Raw genomic sequence first — 12,248 nt, forward strand, 5'->3', positions numbered from 1 at the left:
ATAGCCGCAGGGTCGCAAAAAAGGACAGACGTCGGGGCGGAGCCCAAAGGCCCCCTGCTGCTGCCGCAACCCCGCGCCGGAGCATGGGCGACCGGCATAGCCAGGGTGGGTGCTTGCAAACGCGTGGCTGCCATGACGGAGGGGGCCGAGGGCCGGCAGCGCCAGTTGCACTGAGCACCCCGGGGGCGCCGCCTGGCGCCCGCCAGACTCAAGAACGCACCTTTCAGGGCTGGTGTGTGGGGCGGGGAGGGCTGCAGGGGCCGAGATGAGGATGGGGCGGGTGTAGGAGGTTGCCGGTGCGGGGAGTGAGGAGTAGAAGAAGGCAAAGGTGAATGAAGATGAGGCGAGAGGCACGGGGCCTGGCGAAGAATAGAGCAAGCGCTGAGGGGACGGCTCATGTCAGCCTTTGCTGCACCCCAAAAGTGCCTGCCGGGGTAGAACGGGAGATGCGGGTTTCCGATTTGCCATTGCTCCCGCCGCCTATCAATTGGCGCTCCGAGTCCCTGCTTCCGCCCCTGCCAGCCCCCAGCGCCCCGATCGTCACAAGTCAAACCAGTTTTGGCCTGATTGGGTGTCGCAGCCAAGTGATCGGCACGGTAGCAGCGGCCACCATGGCGATGGGGATGCCGTATGGCCTCCAGGTGCGCTCGGGGAAGGCCATGGGGGACATGGTTCGGATGGGTGCCCACTGCTTGGCCTCCCGGGCCGGCTGCACCCTGATTGCATCCCGGAACCCTGCACGCCGCGCAGTCCATGCTCAAGGAGGGGCACAAGCACCTGTCGGGGCTGGAGGAGGCGGTGCTGAAGAACATCGAGGCCTGCAAGCAGCTGGCGCAGATCACGCGCACCTCGATGGGGCCAAACGGTGAGGGTGCCACCAGCCGGTGGATGAGCGCGCGCAGCGGGCGTGACGGCGGCGGCGGCGGGTGTGTGGCGGCGTGTGGCGCACGGCCGGGCGGGCGCACTGAACCCTGCGGCGCCCCTCCCGCGCCCTGGCCTGCGGCGCAGGCATGAACAAGATGGTGATCAACCACCTGGAGAAGCTGTTTGTGACCAGCGACGCGTCCACCATCACCGCGGAGCTCGAGGTGCAGCACCCGGCGGCCAAGCTGCTGGTGATGGCGGCGCAGGCGCAGCAGCAGGAGATTGGCGACGGCACCAACATGGTGCGCGCGCAGCGGGCAGGGGCCGCGCTTGTGGCAGGGGGACCATTGCCAAGGCGCTGCTATTGTGGGGTGGCAAGCGGCATAGCTCCAGCCTGCTGGCAATGCGACGCGCGTCACCTGCCAGCCACCACATGGTTGCCACGGCTGTGGCCAAGCGTTGTGTGGGGCCGCCCTGTGACCAGCACGCCCGGGGCCCCCTGCCTACCCGCTGACGCCCGCGCTGCCGCTGGCGCGCAGGTGCTGTCGTTTGCGGGGGAGCTGCTGGCCAACGCGGAGCCGCTGCTGCGCGACGGGCTGCACCCCACCGAGATTGCAGATGGCTACGCCAAGGCGGGAGCCAAGGCGCTGGAGATACTGGACACGCTGGTGGTGGCAGGCACGGGTGCGCGGGGGCGGGGCGCGCTGCACCGCACTGCCGGCTGAGCATCGCCATTGGAGGGCAGCATGGATAGGGGCAGCGCTTCAAGGAGGATGGGGAGGGGATGGCAGCTCTGTGCCTGCCCCGCATGGCCGCTGGCCTCTTCAGCCTGCTCATCCTGCTGAACGGCCGTGCTGGCCTGCCGCTGCAGACACGCTGGATGTGCGGGATGCGGCAGCGGTGGCGCAGCGCATCAAGGGCTCCGTCAGCAGCAAGCAGTATGGGTATGAGGACCTGCTGGCGCCCATCATCGCAGGTGGGGGCCACTGTGCAGTCACAGGCAGCAGGGCACGCTGCACGTGATAGCTGTCAGGAGATGCTCTGTACCAGCAGGGCCGTGCCAGCTCTGCCAGCAGCTGGCAGAGCCGCTGCGGTGGTTGCCTGCCTGGCGCTGAGCCGCTGTCCCTCTCCTGGCTCGCCTGCACCCCCCTCCACAGAGGCCTGCATCGATGTGGTGCCCAAGAACCCTCACAACTTCAATGTGGACAACGTAAGGGTGGTGAAGATCAACGGTGAGCGGTGGCCAGCAGGCAAACGCGGCGGGGCAGTGCTGCCTGCATGCTGCGAGGCAATTCCCGCTGTCTGCGGCGCGGCTTCCACCTGGCTCAGTGCACCTGGGATGTGTCGTGGAGCCAACCCCCGACTGCGTGTTGGTGCCTCATCAGGTGTCCAATCCCCGCTCCTGTTGGGTCCCCGCAGGCGGCGGGCTCCACGACAGCCACGTGGTGAAGGGCATGGTGCTGAAGCGCGGCGTGGAGGGCAGCATCAGCCGCGTGGCGGATGGCAAGGTGGCGGTGTACGCACAGGGCGTGGACACCAGCAGCACAGAGACCAAGGTGGGGCGGGCCGCAGGATGGGCTTTGTGGCCACGCGTGGAGAAGGGAGGTGGTGCTGCTGCTCCTGGCTTGCCATCGCTCGTTGCTGACCTGTGTTTTGCACGGGCCGGCGGCTGCAGGGCACGGTGCTTATCCGCAGCGCAGAGGAGCTGGAGGGCTACAGCCGCAGCGAGGAGAACCGGATTGAGGAGATCATCAAGAGCATTGCGGGTGCGGCGCCCGTACTGCGCCTGCACCCCGCTGAGCTAGCCCTCATCGAGCAAGCGCACTCTGCTTGTCTCTGCCTGCCAGGGATTCGTGTCGCGGCATCTGCCTTGCTGCCTGGGCGTGCGGCACCCTTGCTCCTGCTGCGCTTCGACGCCTGCCCGCCATGCCGCCCTGCTGCCGCCGCGCAGATGCGGGGGTCAAGGTGGTGGTGGGTCACCAGGCGTTTGGCGAGATGGCGCTGCACTTCCTGGAGAAGTACGGCGTGATGGCCGTCAAGATCCCATCCAAGTTTGACCTGCGCCGCTTCTGCCGCGCGACAGGTGCGATCGCGCCGGCCTGGGCTGCATGCGGGGGCAGGGGGCCGGGGATGGTGGGCAGGCAAGGAGTCGGCGAGCTTGGGTTGCTGGCGCTCTGCTGCTGTGGCGGTGTGCTGCTGTGGAGAGCAAGAAGGATAACACCCAGCATGCTGACCTCCCCAAGCCCCCCCCGCGGCTTCCCTGCCTGGCCCGGCACCTGTGCTGCAGGTGCCAAGGCGCTGGTCAAGCTGCAGGCGCCGCAGGCCGACGAGCTGGGCTTTGCCAAGCAGCTGGTGGAGCAGGAGATTGGGGGCACCAAGTGCATCGTGCTGCAGCAGGACAGCAGCCTAGGCAACATCAGCACGGTGGTGCTACGCGGCAGCACCGACCAGGTGCAGGCCGCTCCCCGCTTGAGTGTGCCAAGCCTAGCCTGCCCGCCTTGGCCACCATTGCATGCATGAATGCATTGTGCACCCCGGGTTGCTCGCGTTGCCCGCTGCGCCTGCCTTACCTGCCCGCCTGCCTGCCTGCATCCACATGTACGTGCGTCACGTTGCGCCGACGCCCGCATTGCAGATGCTGGACGATGTGGAGCGCGCCGTGGACGACGGCGTCAACAGCTACAAGCTGCTGGGCAAGGACGCGCGCGCGGTGCCCGCTGGCGGCGCCACGGAAATCGAGATTGCCCGCCAGCTGCAGCAGTTTGGGCGCAAGGTGCGGGCGTGCGAGGCCGGCGGGTGGCAGCTTGGTTCTGAAGCTGGCATGGACGGGGGCTGGGTGCACCCGGAGTGCTTGCGACCCGATGTGGTGTGCCACCGGTGCGTGCCTGCAGGAGACGGGGCTGGACCAGTATGCCATCATGAAATATGCCGAGGCGCTGGAGGTGGTGCCCCGCACCATTGCGGAAAACAGCGGGCTCTCCGCCACCGACGCGCTGGCCGCGCTGTACAGCGCGCATGCGGGCGGGCAGGCGGCCGCTGGGCTGGACGTGGAGACAGGTGGGCGGCAGGCGTGCTGCCGCGATGGTTGCCCGCTGACTGGTCGCCTAGCTAGTGTTTGGCGTGGCAGGCTGGCTACCTGCCCGCCTCTCATCTTCCGTTCTTGCCTGATGCCTTGGACCCATGCCCCCCCGTCTCTTGCCTGTGCCTGCACCTGGCCACAAACCCTTGGCCGCCCCGCTCCTCCCACCTGCTTTCCTCCCGCAGGCGAGGCACGCGACCTGGGGGCGGGCGCCGTGTACGACCTGCGCAGCACCAAGTGGTGGGCGCTCAAGCTGGCCACCGACGCGGCGGTCACGGTGCTGCGGATAGACCAGATCATCATGGCCAAGATGGCGGGCGGGCCCAAGCCGCGCGCCGGTGGGGCCATGGACGACGAGGACTGACCTGCATGGCCCCAGGTGCAGCGATGCCGCAAGCGCAGCCTGGGCATGAGCCTCAGCCCTACGCTGCTGCAGTTTGTGGCTGGCAGACAGTGTAACACCACGCTTAGCTGCGGCTGTGCGCCTGCTCAGTGTTCCAAGCTGCCTGGGGTCCAGGGGGGTGGAGGGCGAAGCAGGGTTGGGACCTGATTGCTGCCCATCCATGGAGCACGCAGAATGTGCACGGCAGGAGAGTGGAAGGGCCTTCATTCACGTGGCTCGAAGGGTGGTGACGGCCCGGTGGCGGTGGGCAGGTGGAGGAGGCCTTCTCCACCTCAGCCTCCTCCAGCGGTGGCTGCTCCTCTCCCTCACCAAAATCCAGCCCGCGCCACCACCCAGCCCGCCTCAGCCCGGTGGCACCTCCGTGTCGCCTTGACCGCACCCAGACAGAGAAACATACAACATGAACGAAAAGCTGAAGGTGATGCTGGAGTGCATGAAATGGAGGCAAGTGAAGAAAGAGAAGGCAGGAGAGAATCATGATCAGGCTCAAAACTCAAAACTGGCAGCAGCCCAGGTAGCATACGTAGTATACGACAACCATGCAGTGAACTCCAGCGGGACCCGGGTTGTGGCTGCAGAGCCTGGTATTGGCAGGCCAGGACCGGCGCCGACCCTGCCGCCGTCACATGTACAGGCGGCCCGAGACGCGTCCGATGAGGGAATAGAAGAGGAAGCAGGGGGTAGCGGCGTCCATCAGGTTGACGCGGCGGTCCAGCGAGGTCGCAAACCCCACAATCACGCACACGCCCACCACCAGAGCGGCATAGTTGCTGTCAATGGAGACCTGCGGGGGAGTGGGGTGGTGGTGTGAGCCCACTGTGTGTGTGTGAGGGGGAGAGGCGCCGGCCAGCACTTGAGCAGCAGCAGCAGCACGGGCAGCAATAATCAGCATACAGCACTGCAGACTGCAGCAGTACACGGCAGCAACCTTACCTCGTGCCTCCTGGCCAGGTGCAGCACTGCCTTCATCACGGCATCCAAGTTGATGCCCTCCTCTGCAGCAGGAAAGAAGGAGATAACACACTTGGCTCAGGGCCGGTCCAGCAACCGCAAAATCAACTGTCAGGCAGCGGCACTGCAGCTTAGCCTGTGCAAGCGCCCGCCCACCTGAGTGGATGTTGCACCGCTGCTGAAATAGCGCTTCCATGTCTGCGACAACGCGCAACAACAGGGCCGGGGTGGGCAGCGGCCGTAGGTACCAGGCAGGCGAGACTCAAGCAGAGCAGCAGCCACAGCAGCCCCGACGCTGTGACCAACAGAGGCGGGTTTATAAATGACACGCCGCCTGCCCTGCCAGCATGACGCACCTGCCGTGAGGGCGTCGCGGTCGGGGCACCGCTGGTTGGCGGACCACTGCAGCAGGTGCTCGGCTGCGCGCCGCCCGTCGCCTGCACCGAGTGGCGGCCACGCTGACTCAGCCACACTCAGGTGTGGAAACCGATGCAGCAGAGCGAGCGCAGCCGCATGTGGCATGTGCCACCACAGCCAGGAGCAGCAGCGGTGAATGCACACAGTGTTGGTGCCCGCTACGCGGCGCACCTTTGGCAATCATGTGGAGGAAGGAGATGAAGTGGTGGCGCACGGCGGGCGTCAGCTCCTCCGCCAGCCCAAAGTCCAGCAGCACCAGCTCCAGCCGCTTCCAGCTGCTGGAGCCGCCCTCTGGCTCGCCGCCCTCCTGCACACATCCAGATGCCTGGCAACCAACCCGTCAGCACTCTGATGGCGGCCCAGTGCCTGGTCTGTGCCCGCCAATGGCGCAACATCAAGCCCAAACAGGCAACCTATGCTCAGTATCAAGCGGCCCAGGCGGGCGAATGCTCACCGCTAGGTGTGCCCCGCCTGCCCGGCCAACGCCGCCGCCGTTGGCCGCAGGACGGACCAGGATGTTTCCGGGATGCAGGTCAGTGTGCCTGCGCGAGGGTAGGGAGGCGACGGGAGGACGACCGGTGAGTGGGACGCTGACCAGGTGCGATGGCAGCGGCCCGCAGGGTCTCCCAGAAGAGTCGCGCCGGAGCGCCGGCCCTGCGGCTCACACAAAGTTGTCCTGGAGCAGCATCTTGAGGTAGGTGTCCACCCCCAGCGCCACAATCTGGGTGTTCTGGGGGTGCGGGTTGTGGATGAAGGCCGCCACCGACGCCCCCGCCTCGTAGCTCTCCACCAGCACCTCCTCGGTGCAGTAGCCTGCGCCACCAGGGGCGGGCAGGCACGCAGGGCGACAGCGCGGTTATACAATGTTGTTGATGTGGCGGGTGGGGCCACAGAAGGCTGAAGGCAGGCCCAGCAGCAGCTGTGCTCTCACCATCGATGGGCTGCGGGACATGCACGCTGCTGGTCACGTGTCGGAAGTTGTTGTAGAAGCGGCGCAAGTGCTCCGCCTCCACGCGCAGGTCGGCCTGAGCCGTCATGGTGTGGCTGAACTGGGACACCGAGTCGCTCAGGTTGAGGCTCTGCAGGGGGAGGGGTGCGGTGGCAGGGCGGAGGGGCGGTTTGCCTGACTGCGGGGCTGGGAGGAGACGAGGGACGCAGCCGCCGGTATGGTGGCAGCCCAAAGGGCACGCCTGCCAGCCGTGGAGGGCTCCGGCCAGCCATGCAGCCGCGGTGGGCCGGCCGGCCACCCACCCTCAGGCTCCTGACGCGTGCCGTCAGGGCCGCCAGCGGGCGCAGGAGCTGGAAGTCCATCCAGATGCAGCTGGCCACGCCCGGGTGGCGCACCTGCAAAACAACGCCACACACAACCAGGCATGCTGCGAGTTCAATTCACGGCATTCGCGCTGATGCAGAGAGCAAAGCGCTGCTGCTCTGCATCAGCAATCCCGCGGCACAGATGTGTGCCTCCCGGCAAGTTACAGCTCCAGCCGACTGACGGCGGTGCGGCAGCACCAGGGCGGGTGAGGGGCCCACCTTGACCGCCACCTGCTGCACCCGTCCATCCACCAGCATGCGGGCGCGGTGCACCTGCAGGGAGGCGGCGCGGACCGGACCGAGGTTAGCAGCAGAGGGAGCAGGCACGCGCTGCCGGCCACAATCACACTCCATTGCCTGCCCGGCTGCCACTTGAGCAGGCTGCACGCGAGCTGATGCTCGTCGGTGTAGGCAGAGGAGGGCGAGGCAAGCGAGGCAAGGAGGGCGGCGGCCCGCCCCCTCAGCCCCACCTGCGCAATGCTGCCGGAGGCCAGCGGCTGCGGCTCAAACGACACAAACAGGCTGTCCAGCGGGCGCCCAAACGCCGCCTCCACGGTGCGCCGTGTCTGCAGCAGGCGCACGGAGAGGTGTGGCTGCTATCGGAGCCGGGCACGGCGGCAGCCTGCAGGCGAGCGAGCCTGGCAGGCCCCCCTTGCAGGTGCAGACGGCCGAGCCACCTAGCCGGCCTGCCAGACGATCCGCGCCGCCGCCCGAGGCGCTGCCTGCTGCCGCACCTGCTCCGCCGGGTGCGTGGGCGCCCGGTCGTGCAGCTCCGACAGCACGGCGCAGAAGGCTGGAGGGAAGATGTCTTCGCGGGTGGACGCCCACTGGCCCCACTTGATGAACGCCGGGCCGCTGCGGGGCATGGGAGGGGTAGCTGTGGTGTGTTGGTGGGGTGGCTGTGGTGTGTGTGTGTTGGGTGGGATGGGAGTGGGGCAAAGCAGGGCAAGGGGAGGCCATCGTTCCCAGTCAACTGGCAAAGTTCAATTCTGCTTAGCATGCGGCCCCGCAGCCAGCAGCAAGAGGCGGGCGCCAGACCTGCGCCGGCAGGCCCCCAGCAGCAGCTTGAAGGCGCCGGTGCGCAGGCGGCTCGCCGTTGGCAAGGCACCAGCCTCGCCGTCCGCCGCCGCTGCTCCCCCGAGCTCGCCGGCTGGTTGCGGCTGCCCGCGGTGCTGCCGGCGGGCTGCCGCTGCATCCAGGCGTGACGCCAGCAGCAGCATGGTGGTCCCCAGCAGCAGGAAGGGAGAGAACACAGCCAGCAGCTTGGCCGCCCGTGCCACCAGCCGCAGCCGCTCGGCCAGGGTCAACGTGCGCCCATCCTCAGCAGCATGGTCGCCTCGGCCGTACAGCGGAAGGGGCGGCGAGGCCTGCAGCACGCCTTCGCCAGCAGCCACAGGCGCCACCGCAGCTGGGGAGCCTGGCGCTTGGCGCTCGTGCTGCTGAGCCTGTGCCTCTGATGCCGATGCTAGCACGGCGGCGGGTGCTGCCGGCAGGCACTGCTGCTGCATCTGCCTGCCTGTGGCGCCAGGCTGAGCAAGTCCCGGCGGCAGTAGCTGGGCCGACCCAGGGGATAGCGCTCCATGCCTGGCCTCCAGGCCCACCTCGCTGCTCGCCTCGCTGCTGCTGTAGGTGCGTCCAGGCAGCAGGAAGCTGTGGCAGCTGCCGCTGTCGCCCGCCACGCTGCTGGTGCTGGAGCTGTGGGCGCCCGCGGCGGCATGGCCGCTGGTCGCTGCGGCTTGCCTGGCGGCCGCCCAATGCGAGGGGTGCATGAAATCCTCGCTGTCGCTGCGACCGCTGCCGTCCAGTTGCAGCTGCTGCTGCTGCTCCTGCTGCCATGCCGCAGGCAGCGCCTCTGCCTGCAGCCCCCAGGCCGCGACAGGCAAACCGCCGCCGCACATCTCAGAAGGGCTGTCTAGTATAGAGCTGCGGCTGCAGGAGCCTGCTACCACTGCCGCCGGAACGGCGCCAGCTGGCCCACAGTGCTGCCATGCCTCCCCGTCAGCCTGCTGGCGTTGCTGCTGCTGCTCGCCTGGCTTGTCCAGGATCCCCACCACCGGAGTGGCAGGCTGGGATGGATCGGCCACCTGCTGCTGCTCCGGCTGCTCTGACGACGCCACTTCACCTGGCTGCAGCTGCTGCCTGTGCTCGCTGTCATGGCCGGCGCCATGCCCACATGCCAAGTTGTCTAGTGGCTGTGCTGGGGCGGCTGCCACATGGCCTGGCACTACTGCCAACGTCTCCTGCTGCTGGTGCCTGCTCTGCTGGCTGCGCAGGCCAACAGAGGCCCACAGCTGCAGCCCCCCACCGCCGCCTGTGCCGCCAATGACGCCAGCCACGCTGCCAAAGTGCATGCCGCCAAAGGTGGCACCAATGCAAATGGATACGGCCTCCCAAGTTGACGCCAGCCCTGACAGCGGCGGCTGCGTCCAGGACAGGTGAGGCGGCACATGATGAGCATTGCTGGCGATAGTTTTCAGCCGATGAAGCGATGATACAGCTCTTGTCGTTGCGCAGCTAAAACAGGTGGTGGCATAAGAGCAGCATCGGGCAGCATAGCAGCACGGCGGCAGCAGCTGCACCTACCGACTCTGGAAGGCCGGAGAGCAGAGCTGCAGTGCGGCGGGCTGCCCACTTGTGCCTCTTGCGCCACAGCTGCACACCGGTGGGGCGAGGAGCAGGGTGTCGGCACGTCATGCCAGCCGCGGCACAGCCACTGGCTCTCACACTACTGGATGGTGTGAGTACGCTGCGTGCCCACACTGCAACGCCTGGACAGGAGGGTGGCGGGGCAAGCCAGCACCGGGCGGCCGGCGCTAGTAGGCCAGCCGGCGACGAGGGCTCACCTCCTCTGCCGCGTTGCCGCTCAGCCCCAGCGTGGCACAGTGCCGCGCCGTCTGGTTGTAGCCCATGAGCACTGGGATTAGGGCTGCAGGGCGGGAGGCATGGAAAAGCATATTGATGACAAGAGCTTGCTGTAATGGTGAGCCAGTCGCTTGGGTGCGACAGTAGGGTGCGGGGCAGGGGCCGCATCACCTGCGATGCACTCGCCGATCTGTGCGCTGGACGGGTGCAGGTGCGCCCACAGCGCTGCCGCCGCCAGCAGCACAAAGGCGGGCTCGCCGTACCGCTGGAGCAGGCTGGACAGCTGGCGCAAGCGCCTGGAAGCAGTGCCCGCCAGCGGCCTGAGCGCCCCGGCGTGCCGCAGGCGGCGGCTTGCTGCCGCTCGGGTCGCTGGAGGCAGCAGCAGGCCTGCTGCCTGGGCCGCAGCCGAGGCGCAGTAGGCGCCCGCCAGCAGCCGCACGACGGGAGCCACGGCCGTAGGGAAGAGCAGGCGCGCAGCCAGCAGGCCGGCGGCGCAGTCCAGCGCCTTGAGCAAGCCAGGGATCTGCTGCTGGGTCTTTACGGCCGCCTGAGCCTCCCAGGGATCCCCTACATGCAGCTGGAACAGCCGCAGCTGCAGATCCAGCCCCCTGGGTCCCACGGCGGGGCGCAGGGCGCAGGGCAGCGTGAGCGCCGCCGATGGCACGGCACCGCCCGGCTGGCCGCCAGAGGGGGGCTGCCTGGAGGCCTGAGCGCTGCTCAGCCACGCTTCCCATGACTGCTGCCGCCACTCCTGGCTGCCACCGGGAGTCTCCGCCCACTCTGCGAGGCTGGAGGCCGTCAGGGACGCAAGGCCGCGCACTGCACGCAACCGTGCGGCGCGCTCACGCCTCTGTGACCAATCAGACATCAGCTGGCCCAGGCCCTGCAGCGGCCCCGGCACCATGGTGAGAGCCTCAGATGCGGCTCTCCCGACACTGCCTAGACAGCCATGTGGGGCATTTCTCTAACTAGATTGGATGCTTGCGACTCCGCCGCGATCTGCTCTCAGACAGCCTTGGTGGGTGAGTTGGCGGGTGAGGTGGCGCTGGCGCCATGTGGCCACAACGAAGAACCCGCAAGGAAGGAGGAAGAAGGCATGAAAGTCAATGCTCAGCGCTCTGCCATTCCCCATAATGTTTGACATGAGGGTATGGCAATTGCGCGGGGTCCGATCCCGCATTCCTGCCGCCACCACTTCCCCCGCTCTGCCCCCGCAGGCACAGCCTGCAGCCTGAGACCTGCAGCCCTGCAACCAGGCAGCAGCATAGCAAGTGCATTCACTGATGCTGTCCAAGCGCGACAGGAGGAGCAACAGCGGCCAAGATCCGCCCCAAGCGCCACATCTGGAATGAAGCTTGCCCGCAACCGTGGTGGCAGGTGCATGAAGGCTAAAGACGTTTTGTGCGCCACTTGCAGGCTGCAGGACGCAAAGCCACACACATCAACACATGCAAGACACAGACAGACTTCGGGCCGCATGCCCCATGCACCACAGCGCGCCGCAGCAGGCGCAGCCGCCGGCGCCTCGGCAAGCCACTCCCCCTCGAGCCACCAGCATGTAGCCCTGTCCCACTGGGGGAACAGTATTACAAAGAACAACGTGGGAAAGGAGAAGCAGCAATTTTTTTGGTATTTTTTGCGGAGTGGCGGCGAAAGGCAAGCAGGGAGCGCTGTGCATGGGAGACGTTAAATGGACGGGGAACCTGTCTGTTTGTTGCAGCTAGGTGGATTCCACACAAGTGCTAGCAAAGCTGGGAAGGGCGCACTCTACAATCGGAGCCACTGCGCTTGAATAGCATCGAAAAGAAGGAACAAGGGCCGCTGCAGAGGCAGGCGGGAGTCACCTGTGAGGCGAGAATGCCGAGGGTGTGGGAGCGGCAGGGCATTGCTTCATGGCGCAAAAGCGTGGCGCTGCTCGACAGAGCGCACCTCCCGCCGAACTGGTACAGCAGGAGGGAAAAAATAAAATGGGCATGCAAAGATGTGCAAACAGGGAGAGCAAATCAGGTCTTTCGTGGGCTGCTCTGTTAGCAAAAAGGGGGGGGATAGGAGGCATGAGGGGACAGATGGTGGGGGGCTGCTGGGGCGTGCCTCCTTGCTGGAGTCGAACAAAACAAGAGGGCAGTCGGCGAGCCAGGTGCCGCCAAGGCCTGCCAGCATGGCATGGAGCAGCAAGTGGCAGCAAAAGCCAGGTGGCGCATACCGAGGGGGCAGCGAGTGCAAACACAGAACAATAAGAGTGATGCATGCACCAGCTGCTCGCCGCGCGGCTTGCGGCCTTGGGGCCGCCTGTGAGCACGGGGCTCCTGAGGAAGCGGCAGGGAAAAGGAATGCAGATGGGGGGGGGGGGGGGTGGCC

The 12,248-nt window shown here is 66.9% G+C and overlaps 3 protein-coding genes across 3 annotated transcripts in view; 1 reads left to right on the plus strand and 2 right to left on the minus strand.

The window, feature by feature from the left end:
* Positions 1–359, minus strand: part of CHLNCDRAFT_57104 (expressed protein) — a gene marked incomplete at both ends in the record, with an annotated part of 1,404 nt that extends 1,045 nt beyond the window's left edge. Inside the window, one exon of the mRNA XM_005850321.1 lies at positions 221–359. Within this exon, the coding sequence (XP_005850383.1) occupies positions 221–359 (139 nt within the window). The remainder of the gene's footprint in view (positions 1–220) is intronic.
* A 136-nt stretch (positions 360–495) lies between these two features.
* CHLNCDRAFT_34430 (hypothetical protein) lies at positions 496–4,307 on the plus strand (the record flags this gene model as incomplete). The annotated part of the gene is made up of 13 exons (XM_005850078.1): positions 496–641; positions 751–865; positions 1,009–1,166; positions 1,404–1,548; positions 1,736–1,840; positions 2,022–2,096; positions 2,284–2,420; positions 2,540–2,630; positions 2,816–2,947; positions 3,152–3,315; positions 3,500–3,637; positions 3,756–3,921; positions 4,129–4,307. Exons 1-13 carry the CDS (start codon positions 612–614, stop codon positions 4,305–4,307), a joined length of 1,635 nt encoding a protein of 544 aa, XP_005850140.1. The 5' UTR covers positions 496–611.
* A 661-nt stretch (positions 4,308–4,968) lies between these two features.
* On the minus strand, positions 4,969–10,794 carry CHLNCDRAFT_142258 (hypothetical protein; the record flags this gene model as incomplete). The annotated part of the gene is made up of 16 exons (XM_005850322.1): positions 4,969–5,130; positions 5,280–5,341; positions 5,454–5,495; positions 5,654–5,734; positions 5,886–6,021; positions 6,169–6,256; positions 6,380–6,527; positions 6,646–6,793; positions 6,966–7,058; positions 7,248–7,301; positions 7,499–7,594; positions 7,763–7,883; positions 8,067–9,448; positions 9,612–9,680; positions 9,872–9,954; positions 10,062–10,794. The coding sequence occupies 16 exons, from the start codon at positions 10,792–10,794 to the stop codon at positions 4,969–4,971; spliced, it is 3,498 nt and encodes a 1,165-aa protein (XP_005850384.1).
* Between the last annotated feature and the right edge of the window lie 1,454 nt (positions 10,795–12,248).

This window comes from Chlorella variabilis (genome assembly GCF_000147415.1).
Source record: "Chlorella variabilis unplaced genomic scaffold CHLNCscaffold_4, whole genome shotgun sequence".
In the NCBI taxonomy this organism is placed as follows: Eukaryota; Viridiplantae; Chlorophyta; class Trebouxiophyceae; order Chlorellales; family Chlorellaceae; genus Chlorella; species Chlorella variabilis.